We start from the raw sequence: 15,446 nt of genomic DNA, 5'->3' as shown, positions 1-15,446 counted from the left end.
AAAGATTATCTAGGAGAGCTGTTTGTGTTTCGTTCCACCATGTATCTCACATGAAGGAAATGCTTTAACACTTCTCTCCATAGTAAAAACCTGACCTGGAGAGACATGCAGCATCTGGTTGTGAGGACGTCCAACCCTGCCCACCTCACCACCAATGACTGGAAGACAAATGGAGTGGGTCGCAGAGGTAAAAGCCCATCTCATTGCTTTTCATTGCTCCCTCCTCTTTTCTTTCGCTCTGGCTTGTCTTTCCACTTTCCAGCTACTTGAACACTTTATGATTAGATCGATAACATTATCATTGGCTGCACCAGTCTGAAAATAGCTTCGGATATTTTAAAGATATCAACCTCTTTAATTCACCTCTTTGCTTATAATGTCAGTCTTTTTACAACCTTTTTAAAGTGGTTCTATAGTTACTTTCAACAGTATTGATTTTTTTTCTCTCTCTCTCCTACAGTAAGTCATTCTTATGGATATGGTCTGCTGGATGCTGGGGCCATTGTGGCTCTGGCAAAGAACTGGACAAATGTTGGACCTCAGCGGAAATGTGTCCTTTCCTTGGTGTCTGAGCCTAGGTAGGTTAAACCCTCTGTACTGGACTGATCTTAAAAGGGTTAGTTCAGCAAAAATTGGCAGTTCGGTCATTTTCAAACTGAATGTTTACGATGCTGTTTTCAATACAGCGAAACTATCCAGCGACATAAAACACCATAACCTAGTCTAAACACAAGCTATAATACAACTTTCTAGAGTTCGACAGCCTTAGTCTTTATTCACTTGATTGCATGGATAAAGCCCTATGATTTTTGTGATGCAGAAAATGCAGACTGAAAAGCAGAAATAGTCAAAAAAAAAATTGAAATTAACATTGAATTTTTCAAAAATACGGCAACACAATTAACTAAATTTAGATTTGATTCCTGGTTTACTCCAATTGTTAAACGGAATAATTCTGAGAAATTTCATATTAAAATCTACAATAAGATTCAATATAATAAGGATAATGGTATTGGATTATTCTGTGAAGCTCTTTATTTGTTGAAAATAGGGATGGCTCGATACCATAATTTTGGCTTCGGTACGATACCAGAATGTAATACCTTGGTATCGATACCATAGGTGATAAATATCCAGCCTCAAAAGATAAGTGAATTGAAAACAATTTTATTAAAATGATAATAAAAACAGATTCATTTCTTAATACCTTTGTATCAAACTGTAACAAAAAACCTACAGGGAACATGGGCTACATTTTGATGGAGGAAAAAAATATATAACTGAAGTAATAAAAGAAAATATATTCAAATCTTCTTATGTTTTCAGTTCAAACACACAGTGCAAACAGAATGTCTCAATGTAACAAAAACCTACCGGAATATAGGTTACATGTTGACTGAGTTTGAAGGGAAAAAATACAACGCAATTAACGCAATAACGCAATTAATGCAACAAATGTTGCTTTATTGTAAAGTGTTATTCTAACAGTCAAAGTAATATTCAAAATCACGTTGTTATTTCTCTCTCTCAGATTGTTTTCAGATTTCAGCCTCAGATAGCCAAAGAAAAAGCATTAAAAATAAATCTCACTCTCACGCCTGCTTCATATTAGCCGTCGGCAGCGTGGCAGAAACATTCCCTTCAAATTATTGCTACTAAAATGAATATAGCAAAACTCTTGCTTAATTCAAATTCAATTAACATTCAACCAAAACTTCACTGGTTCTAGCGTGTCACACACGCACATTTACGCTTGCTGTATCACATCTGTATGTGCGTTGATCAGTTGTAAATAAAGGTTCAAATTAAATCTGAATTTATGAATGATGCACTCACCTGTCGATCTCATAATTCTCTGAAAAGATCAGGATGAGCAAGTGACACATGCTTAAAGTTTGATGTGTTGCCTCCTGTGGTTACTGGTTGAGCAGCAATTTTGGAAGCACTGCCACCTACAGGTGCACTTCGCAACAGCAGAGTATGAATTAACGAATTGAGCAAAATTATGATATCGTACCGTTTGAAACATAATATATACCTGTATTTTTCCAGTATCGGTATTCCCCTGCATCCCTAGTTGAAAATTATATATATATATATATATATATCTCTATCACACACAGTTTCAAGCAACATGAGCATTCTGCAAAATGACTCTCGCCTTCCATGGGGTTTGATACATGAGGCTGAGTAAATTATGACAGAATATTCATTTTTGTGTGAACTAAACCCTCTGTTAGAAGAAACTGCAGTCTTGATTGATTCTTCACTAACATATGGCAAACTGAGGTTCTTCAGTGCACACAAACAGAATGTTTTAAATTTAGTGCTGCAAAAAAGGTCATGAAGTGCAAGAGGAAATGGGAATATGAAACGAGGTGGGTGCGAAACATCACTTTTGACGGTCTATCATATTTAAATTTAGAGCTGCACAACTTGAATGATGCTTCAGTGCATGAGGCATCTCCTCTGCCTACAGAGCGTGTTTAAAGTAGGTAATGACTTGCAGATAAGCTTGTTACATCCACGTTTGTCACACTTCCATCACTGCTGACATTTTGGAACTCAAGACGGACCCTCAAAGTACCTCTCCACCAATCTCGTCCTCTCTCCCAGCATATCATGTCTCTTGCTCTAAAAACTCACCCTCTTTTTATCTCTTCCTCCACTCATCCTTTATGGTTCACCAACGTTATGGAAAGATCAAGGGGTTGTGGAGCAAAGCCCAATTTAACATGCTGGTGGCAGAAGTCACAGAGCGAAGTGATTACAGGCTGCCTCACTTCCATCTCTGCTGTACTTTTCTTCATTTTTCGCTTGCAACATCTCTGACTTGAAGTCTTGCACGCGCTGCGGCGTTACCACGCACAGAGGGGTTACGTTTCATTCCTCATGGACTTGTCAGAGGCTGTAGCCTGTCGTTCTCTCTCATGATTTAAGCTCTTCTTCCAGTGTAACCCTGTCTCTGGTAAGCAAGGCCGGGCTGCTCTAAGCTCCTTATAGGATTGGGTTCAGAGTGCCAAAAGCCTACCGGCTCCTGTAGCGGTCATCGGTGGCACAGGTCTTAACCTGACTGAACCTTTCTGTTGGACCAGGAATGTGTTTTGCACACTTAAGTGTTGCAGCACCGGTTTGATATAGCACTCCTGATTCGGTAAGAATCAGTTAATCTTTCCCAGTAGCTATTATTAAGGCCAATTTGACTGTGCAAGTAAACACGATAATGCTTTCAAAACATTGCTTTATTTAACACATCAACTTTGGTGTAGTAAGTTTGGGAAATAATTACCTATTTGTTCAAACAGTGTTTAGAAATGATTAAACATTTATGCTTAAGATAATATGCTTTCTTTTGAGGCTTCAGTAAACATTAATTTGCCATTTTAAAACACATGACTTTTATAAGAATGTGTGTTCGGTGATTTTATAAGCAGTTGAACTAACAATTTTCACCTGGTGGATGATAAATGGCACATTAAAGGAGGATCTGAACCATATCTAGTGTTAAGAATGTGCTAGATTGTGGTACTTGGTAGAGAATATTTTGATCTTACACTAAACAGAGTCAGTAGGATTTTCAACACGGATATGCAAAATTAATGACAGAAATGACTTTTACATTGTTGCAAAAAAAAAAAAAATATATATATATATATTTTAAACATGTGAGAGTGAAGGAGTAATGATCCTGAAAATTCAGCTTTGCATCACCGGAATAAATTACATTTCAAAATGTTAAGACCGAAAACTGTTTTTAAATTGTAATATAATTTTACAATATTACTGTTTTACTGTATTTTTGATCAAATAAATGCAGCCTTGGTAAGCATAGGAATCTTGTTAAAACATTAAAACACACAAACATTCAATATTAATGATAGGGTATAATGCATTCATAATTGTATTACGTTTAACTTTTCATTGTGGTTTAACTGTCAGTTCTTGAACACTATTTTCCTGTTTTTAGGAATATTGGGAGTCATTTGGTGATCAATAAGAGTGTGGATGCATGTGCTGGGACGGACAACTTCGTGAGCTCATTAGAACATGCTCAAGCCCGGCTCACCCTGTCCTACAACCGCAGAGGAAACCTGGCCATCTACCTGATCAGCCCACAGGGCACCCGCTCCACATTGCTTGCACCCAGGTCAGGCACTGAAAGGGATACGTCCACACACTTTATACTCAAATAGAGTATAGCTGAATCAGTTAAGTGTAACATTCTCGGTCTCTTTTTGTCTCTCAGACCTCACGATTACTCCTCTGAGGGCTTCAATGACTGGGCTTTCATGACCACCCACTCCTGGGATGAGGACCCTCGTGGAGAATGGACATTGGAGATCGAGAACGTGGCTGGAACCAGCGACTATGGTAATAGCTCGTCCATCCAGTTTGCAGTGTTTTTTGTTTTGTTTTTTGTTCCATTTATGCTTCAGACGTGTTGAGTCATGGTGCATATGCAGGAGATAGAGGTTCAAATCCAATATATTTGAACCTCTAGTGTACCCTGATCCCATTCCAGGTCTCTTTCACTAATATTGTCCTGACTCTTTTCAAATATCTACTTCTCTACTAATAAAAACTATTATAAAAAAAGATCATAAAAATAAAATGAAGTAAAATTGATCAAATTAAAGCAAAATAAAAAAAGATAATAAAAGGCATGATAAAAATAAAATAAAACAAAAATGGTAATAAAAATAAGAGACCATAAAAATATTTTTTTTTTTAAATCTATGGCTTGAAAGTGATTTAAAAAGTCAAACATTGATTGTGATCCAATAAAATAAACAAAAATTATAATAAAAATAAAACAGAATAATAAAAGAGCATAAAGAAAATAAAATATAAATACAATTAAACCAAAATGATAAAAAGTAGATAGTCATAAAATAAAATAAAAAGATTGTAAAATAAAAGATTTAAAAATCTGGGACTTGAAAGTGATTAAAAAGTCCAATATTGATTGTGATCCAAAAAGTCTGTTTTATGTCTCCCAGTGCCCTGCTTTGCACTTCACAGAAATGTAGAGTATCTTCTCTCCAAATCCGCCTGATTTGCCCAATCCTGTTTTCTTCCTCTTTTATGTCACAGCCAATTTGTCTTCCTTCACCACACCCCACAGTAAATCTGATTAATTAAATCTAGCTAAGTAAATCAGAGGCCTGAGTTTTTCCTCCCTCTCCCACTATCACACTCTCCAGCCGCCCCTGAACACTGTAAATATAAAGGGACTTTCAGCCAAAGCCCATTCATTTGTCCTGCTCAGAAGCTAACACAACTGCTTTATGTCTGGACTGAATGGACCATTCGTCCAGTGCATTACCTAGTCCATTTCTCTTTGTTGCTTTAAGAATTTACAGAGCTACTGACTTTATTGGACTATAGAGGCAAAGTGTGCCATCTATCTAATGCATGTCGAAGCAGTTACTGAATGATGACGACAAGAAGTCTGTGTTCAGACATTTTGTGTGCTGTTACAGGGCACAAGGATGATCAAACATTTATCTTCCGAGTAATTTGTGATAGTGGCCACAAAATGAGCCACTGTACAGTCAGACATTGTCAAAATAGAAAGGGTGGTGGTGTTTTGTCTTGTATACAATTATAGAATACCAATGGAATTTACTTTGCATTTGACTTATTTTATACTAAATATGGCTAATAAATATTGATTTTTAGTTGGTCAAGCATTGATACATGAAACTAGTACAGCTGTGTAGGAAGCCTTTACCTGTCACAGTGGTCATTATACTAAATCTTAATGTAAAATGACCAATCAGAATGGAATATATTTTAGTTTAAAAAAACCTCATTCCTATATTATATATTGCAATTGTAAAATTTTCTGATGTTTGTTAGTTCTAAAGAGCTATATTACTTAAAGAATTGTTTGTGATGATCATTAATTTAATATTAGAATTATTATTTTAATTAACATTTTATCATATTGCTTTCATTTTATAAATTCAGTAAGCCATGAGAGGCTCCATAGTTGTGATCATCAGTATTTTTTTATTTATTTTTTATTTTTTTGTATAACAGAGATTTGAGTTTTATTATTATTTTTTAAATCAGTTTTATGTATATTATGTTATTTTCATTGTAAAGTTTTAGTAATTTTTGTTGTGGGACTAGCTGAAATTAAAAGTTAATGGTCAGATCGCTAATGCATTGCCTCTTGTGGCTTTTTGCTTTAATACCTCTAATTTAGCACTATTCTGGATTACTTGAGAAATTAGCTCTGCTGTGTGCTTTTGGTCGGTTGCTTGTGTTCCTAATTTGTGAGTTGACAGCATCTGCTGACTCAACAAATGTGCATATAGTATAATAATATAGTCTACTGATTGAGACAGAATGAACACAGACATAATGATTCACAACTGTCCTCATTTTGTGAGTTTCTTGTGTACGAGTCAGATTGTTGAATCACTCCTTCTGTCTGTTTTAGGCACTCTGACTCAGTTCACGCTGGTTCTCTATGGCACAGCTTCTAGTTTATCCGGCCCTTCAGCAGCATACTCCAGCAGCTGCAAAACATACGACCTCAATCAGATCTGCACAGGTAAGTGTCAGAGTAAATGGTAATGGTGAAAGTGCGCCCCCTGCCAACCACTAGTTGCAACTATTTACTAGCTGTCCTCAGTAACTCTAAGCTGTTTTCAGCTGCAGGCCTGATTGTCAGAATGGTATGCTCCTATACTACTCATATACACTCTTCTTCTGCAGTATGTGAAAAAAAAAAAAATCTTATGAAAATGTATCATGATTTCCGCAAGCAGCACAACAGATTTCAACAATTGTAATAAGAAATGTTACTTGAGCAGTAAATCAACATATTTGAATGATTTCTGAAGGATCATGTGACACTGAAGGCTGCTTTGCCTCATAGGGATAAATTACATTTTAAAATATATTAATATAGAAAACAGTTGTTTTAATTTGTAATATAATTTCATAAAACTGAGTTAAAATGAGCCTTGGGGGAGCACTTGAAAAAAATCTTTCTACCCCAAACTTTTGAATGCTAGTCTGTGGTTTCACAAAATGTTTAATTTATTTATTATTAAATACACTAATACATAACACTGTAAATTTGACCCTGATAATCTACCCACTAATTGAAAGCTTTAAATTAAATCTATAAAGCTTCCAGCTGTTTTTATAGGTCCCTTTTGCTTGTGAGTGTGCGCTGTGCTGGTCATGTCTTAGCTGTTAAATTGTGTGTTCATAACTCTATCCTGGAATTAGTTCACAGTGCCAGCTGCATTGGCAGCAGTGTTGAAGGCAGCTGTCCAGTTTAGCCTGCGGCCGTGCCCCTCTCTGTGGACACTCGTTGCCAGCTCATTCTTACCTCTTCACACACACACTGACCCTGCCACTACTCTTTCAGCAGAGCAGCTTTCTTCCTTTCATCAACTCTTTCCTTTTTCTGTCCTCTGCCTCCTCCACTGGCCATCACCTCCTGTCCTGCCCTCCTCGAATGACACCATGCTAAAAGGATTTCATTATGAATGCTCAAAATATGGTCTTCACCTCTTTTTTGTGTACTATGATGGGCAGAGGTGTATGTAGTTGATTTCTCTCCCAATAATCCGTTTCCTAAAGCCTGTTTACACAGTGTACGCTCTTAAAAATAATGGTTTCAAAAGTGGTGCTTCATAGTGATGCCAAAGAAGAAAAATTTTTCAGTGAACAGTTCTTAAAATATATATATATATATATATATATATATATATATATATAATATTTTATTTTTTTGAAGTGGGAAGAACATTTCAATAATCTAAAGAATGTTTTTCCATTATAAATAACCTTTTGTGGAAAGGTTCTTCATGGAACCACAGATGCCAATAAAGAACCTTTATTTTTAAGAGTGTAATGCAGCTTAGCCTCTTAATAACCTAACTTATTCTGGCCGAGAGCTGGCCACTTACTCTGGAAGAGACTGTCTGACTGACACATTTATCTGAAATTGTTGATACAACAGTAAAGCACCAGCTTGGACAGAACATTTCATAAAAGCACTCTGTGACAGCCTGGTAAGATGACTTTATTTGCAGGTGGACTGGTGCACTCAGACTCAAGGAAGTTGCGTAATACTAGCCAAACTACTCATTTTCAGATAGCACTTGGCACTTTTGTGTACAACATTCATCAGGCAGTTAGTGAACAGATGTAGGGTGGGCTGGATGCTCAGATGTGGGGTTTATGTGGCTGAGGCTACATTCAATGAAAATAAAACACAAATAGCCTGAGGCCAAATTTCTGTCGAAAATGGAAAAAAGGTTAAAATACCTGAATGAATTGCTCAATATTTAAAGCAAAAAGTGTAAAAAAAAAATTACAAATCACACAGTATTTTGTATTTGATAATAATAGTAATAATTTTCTTAAGTATTTTTTTAAATACTGTTTAATCACAGAATGTTGAAATGCATTACAAGAGGCTCTGACTTACAGCGATTTTTTTTTTTTTCCACAGTTAAACAGCTTTTAGCTTTTTTTGCGATTTTAGTATTTACATAGTGTTGTAGTATGTATTCAAATTTAGAATTTTTAGTTTTGTTTAATTTTATTAAAAGCAATATTTATTCATTTTGAATTAGCTTGTTTTCATATATTTTCTGTTTTCATTTTAAATGTATTTTAAGAGTAATCTTGTAAAAAAAAAAGTTGTTAAAGTTAAAATATTTTGAATTAAATTGTGATTTTTAGTAAAAAGTGATTTTAGTACTTTCTCAAACTAATTTTACTTCAGTTAGTTGTCAAGGCAACATTTCCAGTTTGCATTTAGGGTTTATACATTTTAGGTGTTCATCTAATGGTTATATCTAATGGCATTCTTTTTTTTTTTAGTTAACAATAATGTCTTTTAGACACTACTTCACACTGTGCATAAGAATACTCTTAACCTTGGTAAAATTACTGCAAAGCACGGCCTCTTATTGCTTTTTGAAGTGTCATATTTGGTCTCAATTTGTGCATTTGTTTGTATCAGCAAAAGCCCTTTGTGTATATCAGGAGGGTTGTCTTACCTGCGTATGATTCTCAAAGATTGATCCAGGAGTTTTTCCTGGTGCTTATTCTGCTTATCCCTGATCTGACCTCTGCATCTTGAACCCTCTCCAGGTGTTAAGCACTGTTACCACAGCAACCCAACATGCTCTACCAACCCATAAATAGGGATTTTGCACTGAAAAAACGCCTTTTAGTAGATGAGTCTTTGCAGTTGTCAGAAGATGCTGACTTGGATGTTTTAGTAATTATTCCAGTAATGGGACTCGCATCAGGCAAGGTAGTGCATTTGAAAAGACCTGAATTTCCTGGATCGTATTTCTTCTTGGCTTGGCAGGCAGCGTTTGAGGTGTAAATAAGCCAAAGCAGCGCAGAGCAATGCAGTGTTTAGCTTCAGTCCTCAGGCGGATTCATTTGCTCTATCACACTTCACACACACACAAGCTGCCCAACTGTGCGTCCTATTTAAAGGATGTTATGGGTTCAATACAAATTAAGCTCTAGCAACAAGCGTTTGTGGCATAATGTTGATTTACCATAAAATATTTTTGTTTAAAAAAACACTGTTAAATAAGACCGTGAAAGTACACAGAGCCAGACAATGAGCATTAAAATAGGTTTGCATACTGTATCAAAGGTATAGCTGCAAAACTTGTATACATTTATAAATGCTTACATGTTTGGTAACCTTGTCTGTGCATATCCAATCACTTGTCTACATATATGGCTATGTATAAAGATAACGTATTACACCACCACAGGACCATTTAACAAACTTATTTAAAAAAATATATTTTAAAATATTTACATAGTAAAAAAACTTCTATGAAATGGTTGAAAAGAAATTAACAAGAATATAATAATTCTTATAAATATATAAAATATAAATATCTTCAGATACTTCTCATATTATATAAAAATAATACATTGCGAAACATGTTTGCCTCCTGAATGTACTATCAACTGCCCTTCAAAAAATGCAAGCTTTGCATTTCAACCTTTAAATCCTCAGGAATGCTGGTCTCATGGATGTCCATCCAAGTGTAAACATGGTTTTTGGTTTAAAAAAAAAAAAAAGTGTCAGATAAATTTTCAATGGAAATCAGCAATACAGTTTAGCTTGTATTCAATCCAGAACAAATTTTGAAGCCTAAACTGAATTCTGTTTCTTCCTCCCACAGAGTGCAACCCTGGCTTCTACTTGCACAACAAGGGCTGCGTGAGAGATTGTCCAGCAGGTTTCACCGCAGGCACCCACTCCATTTTCCTCCCCAACAACGAGGTGATGTCCGTCCTCCGTCCCGCCTGCCTGTCCTGCGACCCCATCTGCCTCACCTGCAGTGGCACGGACCCTCAGAGCTGCCTCTCCTGCCCTCCTCACAGCCACCTGGACGCTGTCAGCGGCACCTGTCTGCACCAGAACCACATCCAGCGTGAGTCTCCAGACGGCGGGCTGTTCCAGATGCAAGGCAGTGGCTCGTCCGTCAAACTGCACCCAGAGATCGCCTCTCGCCTGCCTGTGACTGTGGCCGTGCTAAGCTGTGCCTTCATCGTGGCTACATTTGTGGCCGTGTTCGGCTTCCTGCAGATGCACACACGTAAGCAGACCAAACTGCTGTCCGCCGAAGCCGGGCCGGGATCCGGCTTACTGGTTGGGTTCGGTTTCAACCGCACCGCAGTGGCCTACAAGGGCATCCCGAGCGTTTGGAGGGAGGACGAGGGCAATTCCGAGTCTGAGAACGAGGAATTCGAGATCCGCAATGAGAGGACTGCCTTCATCAAAACACAAAGTGCTCTTTAACCCCTTCTTGCCCACGTTCCTCCCCTCTCTAGCCTCTACTGCACTGTTGTCTCTTTTTTAGTGTGTTTTCCTTCTGGGGTTCGTCTGAGCATATCTCACTTCTGGGGGTTTTGGTTGTTTTTCGCACCTGTTGTAGTTATATGAGCCATGATTCACCTGGGTGTTGACCTCTCTCGGTGCCTCAACATGGAAAGTTTCCAATCACAAGCGATGGGGGTGAGCCGATGGTCGCAGGGTTGTCCCGGAATTACAATAAACATGATTATCATTTGGTCTCTTCCTCTTGCCTAGTGAGATTTTAAGAAACAAGAAGATGGAATTATTTGCATATGAGAAAAACAAGGCTTTTCTTTGAGTGAATGAGTGTGTGTGTGTGTGTGTGTGTGAGTGAGTGAATCTTATGTTTATATGAAGTCAGTCAGTGCTCCAGTGGGTCGGATCCACTGGCTTTGCGCAGGGAGCCTTTTAGAAGAACATATCACACTTTCTACATGGTCAGATGGAGAGCAGAGCAGTGTGTTTAACGTGTTTGAAGAGCTTACTGCTCCCCCTAGAGCATCTACATTGGCAAACTCATGATTATTTTAAGTAAAGTAGGCTGTTTAAAGGAATAGTTCTCCAAAAGATGAAACCAGTCATCATTTGCTCTCCCTCTTGTCATTGCAAACCGGCATGATTTTCTTAAGTGGGAAAAAAGTCCAAATGCCTCAATTTTAGATAGATAGATAGATAGATAGATAGATAGAGATTTTTCTCTCTCACTCTCACTCACACACACACACACACACACACACATATATATATATATAATTATTTGTAAACAAACTTTTATTTTGGATGTGATTAATTGTTTGACAGGCCAAATATACACTAAACATACACTAACTTAAATTCAAGTAAAATAGTTAATCAAAATGTCAAAATCATGGCATTAAACCTAGTGTGATTCATTATTTTGTAATTATTTAATCGTTTATTTGGCCTAGAGTCAAAATAGAAGCTGGAAATTGGTATTTAGCTGAATTTGTCATCATTGTCAATTTTTAATGTCTATATATAAACCAAACAAAAAACACTGTAACATTATTAACTTTTGTTCTCAAATCTCAAAAATGTGAGCACAAATTGCTTCTAAAATGGAGAATATTTTCAACAAATAGTGACTTGAATTTTTTTTTTCTCATAAAATTAACACATAACATCAAAAGACTTCAAATATAGTGCACAAGTTTTCTGGACCACTTTCATGGTGTTTTTGATGCTTGACAGCTTTGCTCTGGTGATTCTTAACAGTTTTTTAAAGTAAGATCTCATGCAGGTTTGAAATGACACGAGTGAGTAGGTGAATATGGTAAATATTTTCATTTTCTTTGTGAACCGCAGTATCCCTGCGCTCTCTGACTGTACCGTATGTGGGGAGAAATCTGTGACGTTGGTCAGTCCCTCCGAGCCAGCTCAGCAACATTTAAGCTCTTCTCCTTTCTAAATCTGTCCTCCAGTCAAGGTTTGAAACACTAGAAACGGTCCCGGCTATAGGCCTATCCTGAGAAGATCTGGCTTCCATGTTGTCATGTTTATGGGGATCATCCATTTGTTAGATAAAGATGTTGGACGTATGGTTGTGTTTTTAAAATAAATATAAATATGGAGAAAGGGCTGTGATGACCCTCACCCAGAGCATCTTGGGTTTTATAGACATTTGTTTTCATCTTCTCAAATCATTTCATCAGGTCATTTTCTTTGCTTACTACTGTTTGTTATTAGTAGTATGCTTGGCCTTGTCAGCTCATCTGCCCAGAATATAATACTGTTGTATTTTTGTTTTTATCTGAATGACACATTCATAATCCACACACATGTTGTTCTTAATGCAGTATCTTTATGAAATGACAATGTTATCTACGGAATCTGTGCAATAGAGACCCAACAGAGTTAATGCGACGATGTGCTGATTTCTTCATCAGTATCCTATCAAAATGATTGGCGGTAACTGGAGAGCACTATATCAGCCTTTCAAAACCATTGTTTCTTACGACTGCAAGAAACAAGGACACAATATAGGCCAGTTCACAAACTGCTTGCTCCATCTTCAGCCTTGCCCTAGTTTAAACACTTTTTTTATACAATTAAGGCTCGTCCCTTTTAAAGCGTGTCCTGTTCATCTACACAGTCTCTAGACTAACAGAACATCTTCATTTACGACACCCTACAGTTTCACAGCTGTTAAATATCTCGAGACTTTACGCTAATGTTTATTTGTTGATACTGGTACCTCCCTGTTCTTAAACAGTTTCAAATTGGAACTTTTCATCCCTTTTATTATTTGTATAGAGTTCAACTTGAAGCTGCAATTTACTATTTAGCTAAACAACTGTCTTTATGTATAGGTCTTCAGTTTATTTACATGGAATGAATTTGGATAAATTGAGCCACCTTTTTGCATTAATTTATACACACACACACACATAGTTGAATCTACCTTCTATTTTTAATACTTTCAAAATACTTGTATTCATTTCTCTACACTTTTGTTTAGCTAAACGGTAAAATAGCTGTTCTGCCCCCTGCAGTAATGATTTAGTGTTACAAGCTGTTTTGGAAAGCCTCGAAGACCGTGAAGGCGTGACCAAAGAGCACAGATGAAAATCTGCTTGCCTTGGAGCGATAACATGACCTGAAAAAACACACTGAAAAAAATAAATGAAATGTATTACTTTACTTTTTTTTTTTCTTTTTTTTTTAATTGAGATTAGTTTAAGTTTTGACTTAGTTAAGTGATTTGGTCATACATTTGGCTGTTGAATGACATTTTAGCGGTTGTGGTCATTTAAACTCGTGTCGTGGCAGCAGTTTTTCTCACACAATAGGTTTTCACCTTGATGGTGCGATGATTGATTGCACTGGGCTTTAAGGGCTCGAGAGTTTGTTTGTTTGTGTGTGTGTGTTCAGACTCAAGTGAGAACCTTTTGGAACCATAGGATTATTTTCATCTTTATTTGAAGAGTCAACTGATGCATGTAGATCCCCAAGTAGAAAACACCAATCATTTGTATGACTACCTGAGACGGGACAGCTATATAAAAATAAGGCCTATTTTTGTACTATATATGGTGCATTGTCATTTACATGTAATTTAAAGATTATTTTGCTCTTTTTTTTTCTTTTTATTTAATTGATGTCAATATGCGAATTATAGATTATACAAAAAAATAAAGATCTATGCAAACTTCAGCATTTTCCTTTGTGAACTCTTTGTTGTATTTCCGATAGGTCAGATCAAATCTCACAGTCCACAGCCATGCTGAAAGCTTTAGTAGTTGTTGTTTTTTTTTTTGTTTTTTTTAAAGAGTAAATTGAGATACATGACACCTTTTAAAGGTTTCTACCTGGAACTGTTTTGCTAAGAATGATCTAGCATCCTGTTGAGGTTGAAGTGTTGCGTGCGTTGACCTCAAAAGGGAGATTTGACTCACTATGCTACATAAGGGATGTGTTTGTTTGATTTGACCGGTCAGTGTCTCGACCAGTTGTTTAAAATACTACAAAAATGAAACGAGAACAATATTTTAGGCATGGGCTGTTTTGCAACAGAAGTGGACTTCCAGACGACTTCCCTCAGTTTGTACAATGTTACATCATGTGTGTAATCCTCAAAAACACGTGCTCGCTGGAAAAAAAAAAATTATGAATCATCACTGTCAAAAAAAGAAGGAAATTCTCACTTTTTGTGACAATATACCCTGCTACAGAGCATGTTCTCACAATGCAACTAGTTAAATGGCCTGTTATAGGTGTTTAGTCACCATTTAGACCATAAAACAAATGTGACCCTGCACCACAAAACAAGTCATAAGTCACACGGGCATATTTGTAGCAATAGCCAACAATACATTGTATGGGTCAAAATGATCAATTTTTCTGCCTAAAATCATTAGGATATTAAGAACAGTTCCATGAAGACATTTTGTAAATTTCCTACCATAAATATATCAAAGCTTAATTTTTGATTAGTAAAATACATGGCTAAGGATGTAGTTTGCACAACTTTAAAGGCGATTTTCTCTATTTAATTTTATTTTTTTTACATTTTTTTGGACCCTCAGATTCAAATAGCTGCATCTCAGCCAAATATTGTCCTATCCTAACAAACCATACATCAATGGAAAGCTTATTTCAGTCGATTTATAAATCTCAATTTAAAAAAAATTGACCCTTATGACTGGTTTTGTGGTCCAGGGTCACAAATAGTAATAGTAAAATGAAAATAAACTATTGTGCTACTAATGTTTGTATACTTTAAGTGTATAAATGTATCGGGCTTTAAGCATATATTTAAGAAATTATATAGAGAGAGAGCACATACTATATGCATGTGCAAGTATGCCATAAGCTTCTGAATTATTTTGTGAATTGTTGCTTCTGTCTAGTTTCATGTTTAACATGCTTTTAGTATTATTTGCAATAATAAATAAATGAAAATCCTATTTTAATACAAATACGAGTGTATACGTACATGCACAGCAGACAGGGTTAATTATATAATACAGTGTCTGAGTAGTTGAGGTTTTGTTGTGCATTCGCGGTTTAATGCAGTGAGTCTGCGTCTCGCCTGCCGGACTCTTCCTGG

At 36.4% G+C, this 15,446-nt stretch overlaps 1 protein-coding gene and 1 long non-coding RNA gene across 4 annotated transcripts in view; one reads left to right on the top strand and one right to left on the bottom strand.

The window, feature by feature from the left end:
- Positions 1 to 14,050, top strand: part of furina (furin (paired basic amino acid cleaving enzyme) a) — an 89,344-nt gene extending 75,294 nt beyond the window's left edge. For all 3 annotated transcript variants that reach the window (XM_058781210.1, XM_058781208.1, XM_058781209.1), the window contains exons 11-16: positions 84 to 187; positions 461 to 578; positions 3,968 to 4,147; positions 4,247 to 4,371; positions 6,452 to 6,565; positions 10,200 to 14,050. In XM_058781210.1, coding sequence (XP_058637193.1) covers positions 84 to 187; positions 461 to 578; positions 3,968 to 4,147; positions 4,247 to 4,371; positions 6,452 to 6,565; positions 10,200 to 10,819 — 1,261 coding nt within the window. In that variant the 3' untranslated portion in view covers positions 10,820 to 14,050. The remainder of the gene's footprint in view (positions 1 to 83; positions 188 to 460; positions 579 to 3,967; positions 4,148 to 4,246; positions 4,372 to 6,451; positions 6,566 to 10,199) is intronic.
- LOC131543656 (uncharacterized) lies at positions 13,773 to 15,385 on the bottom strand. Its single transcript, XR_009271956.1, has 2 exons — positions 15,333 to 15,385; positions 13,773 to 14,486 (listed from the first exon to the last, which is right to left on the bottom strand). It is a non-coding gene; the product is annotated as an uncharacterized LOC131543656 (long non-coding RNA).
- Positions 15,386 to 15,446: the final 61 nt, after the last annotated feature.

This window comes from Onychostoma macrolepis, chromosome 07 (genome assembly GCF_012432095.1).
Source record: "Onychostoma macrolepis isolate SWU-2019 chromosome 07, ASM1243209v1, whole genome shotgun sequence".
Taxonomy (NCBI): domain Eukaryota; kingdom Metazoa; phylum Chordata; class Actinopteri; order Cypriniformes; family Cyprinidae; genus Onychostoma; species Onychostoma macrolepis.
This window is presented reverse-complemented; position numbering and strand designations above follow the sequence as displayed.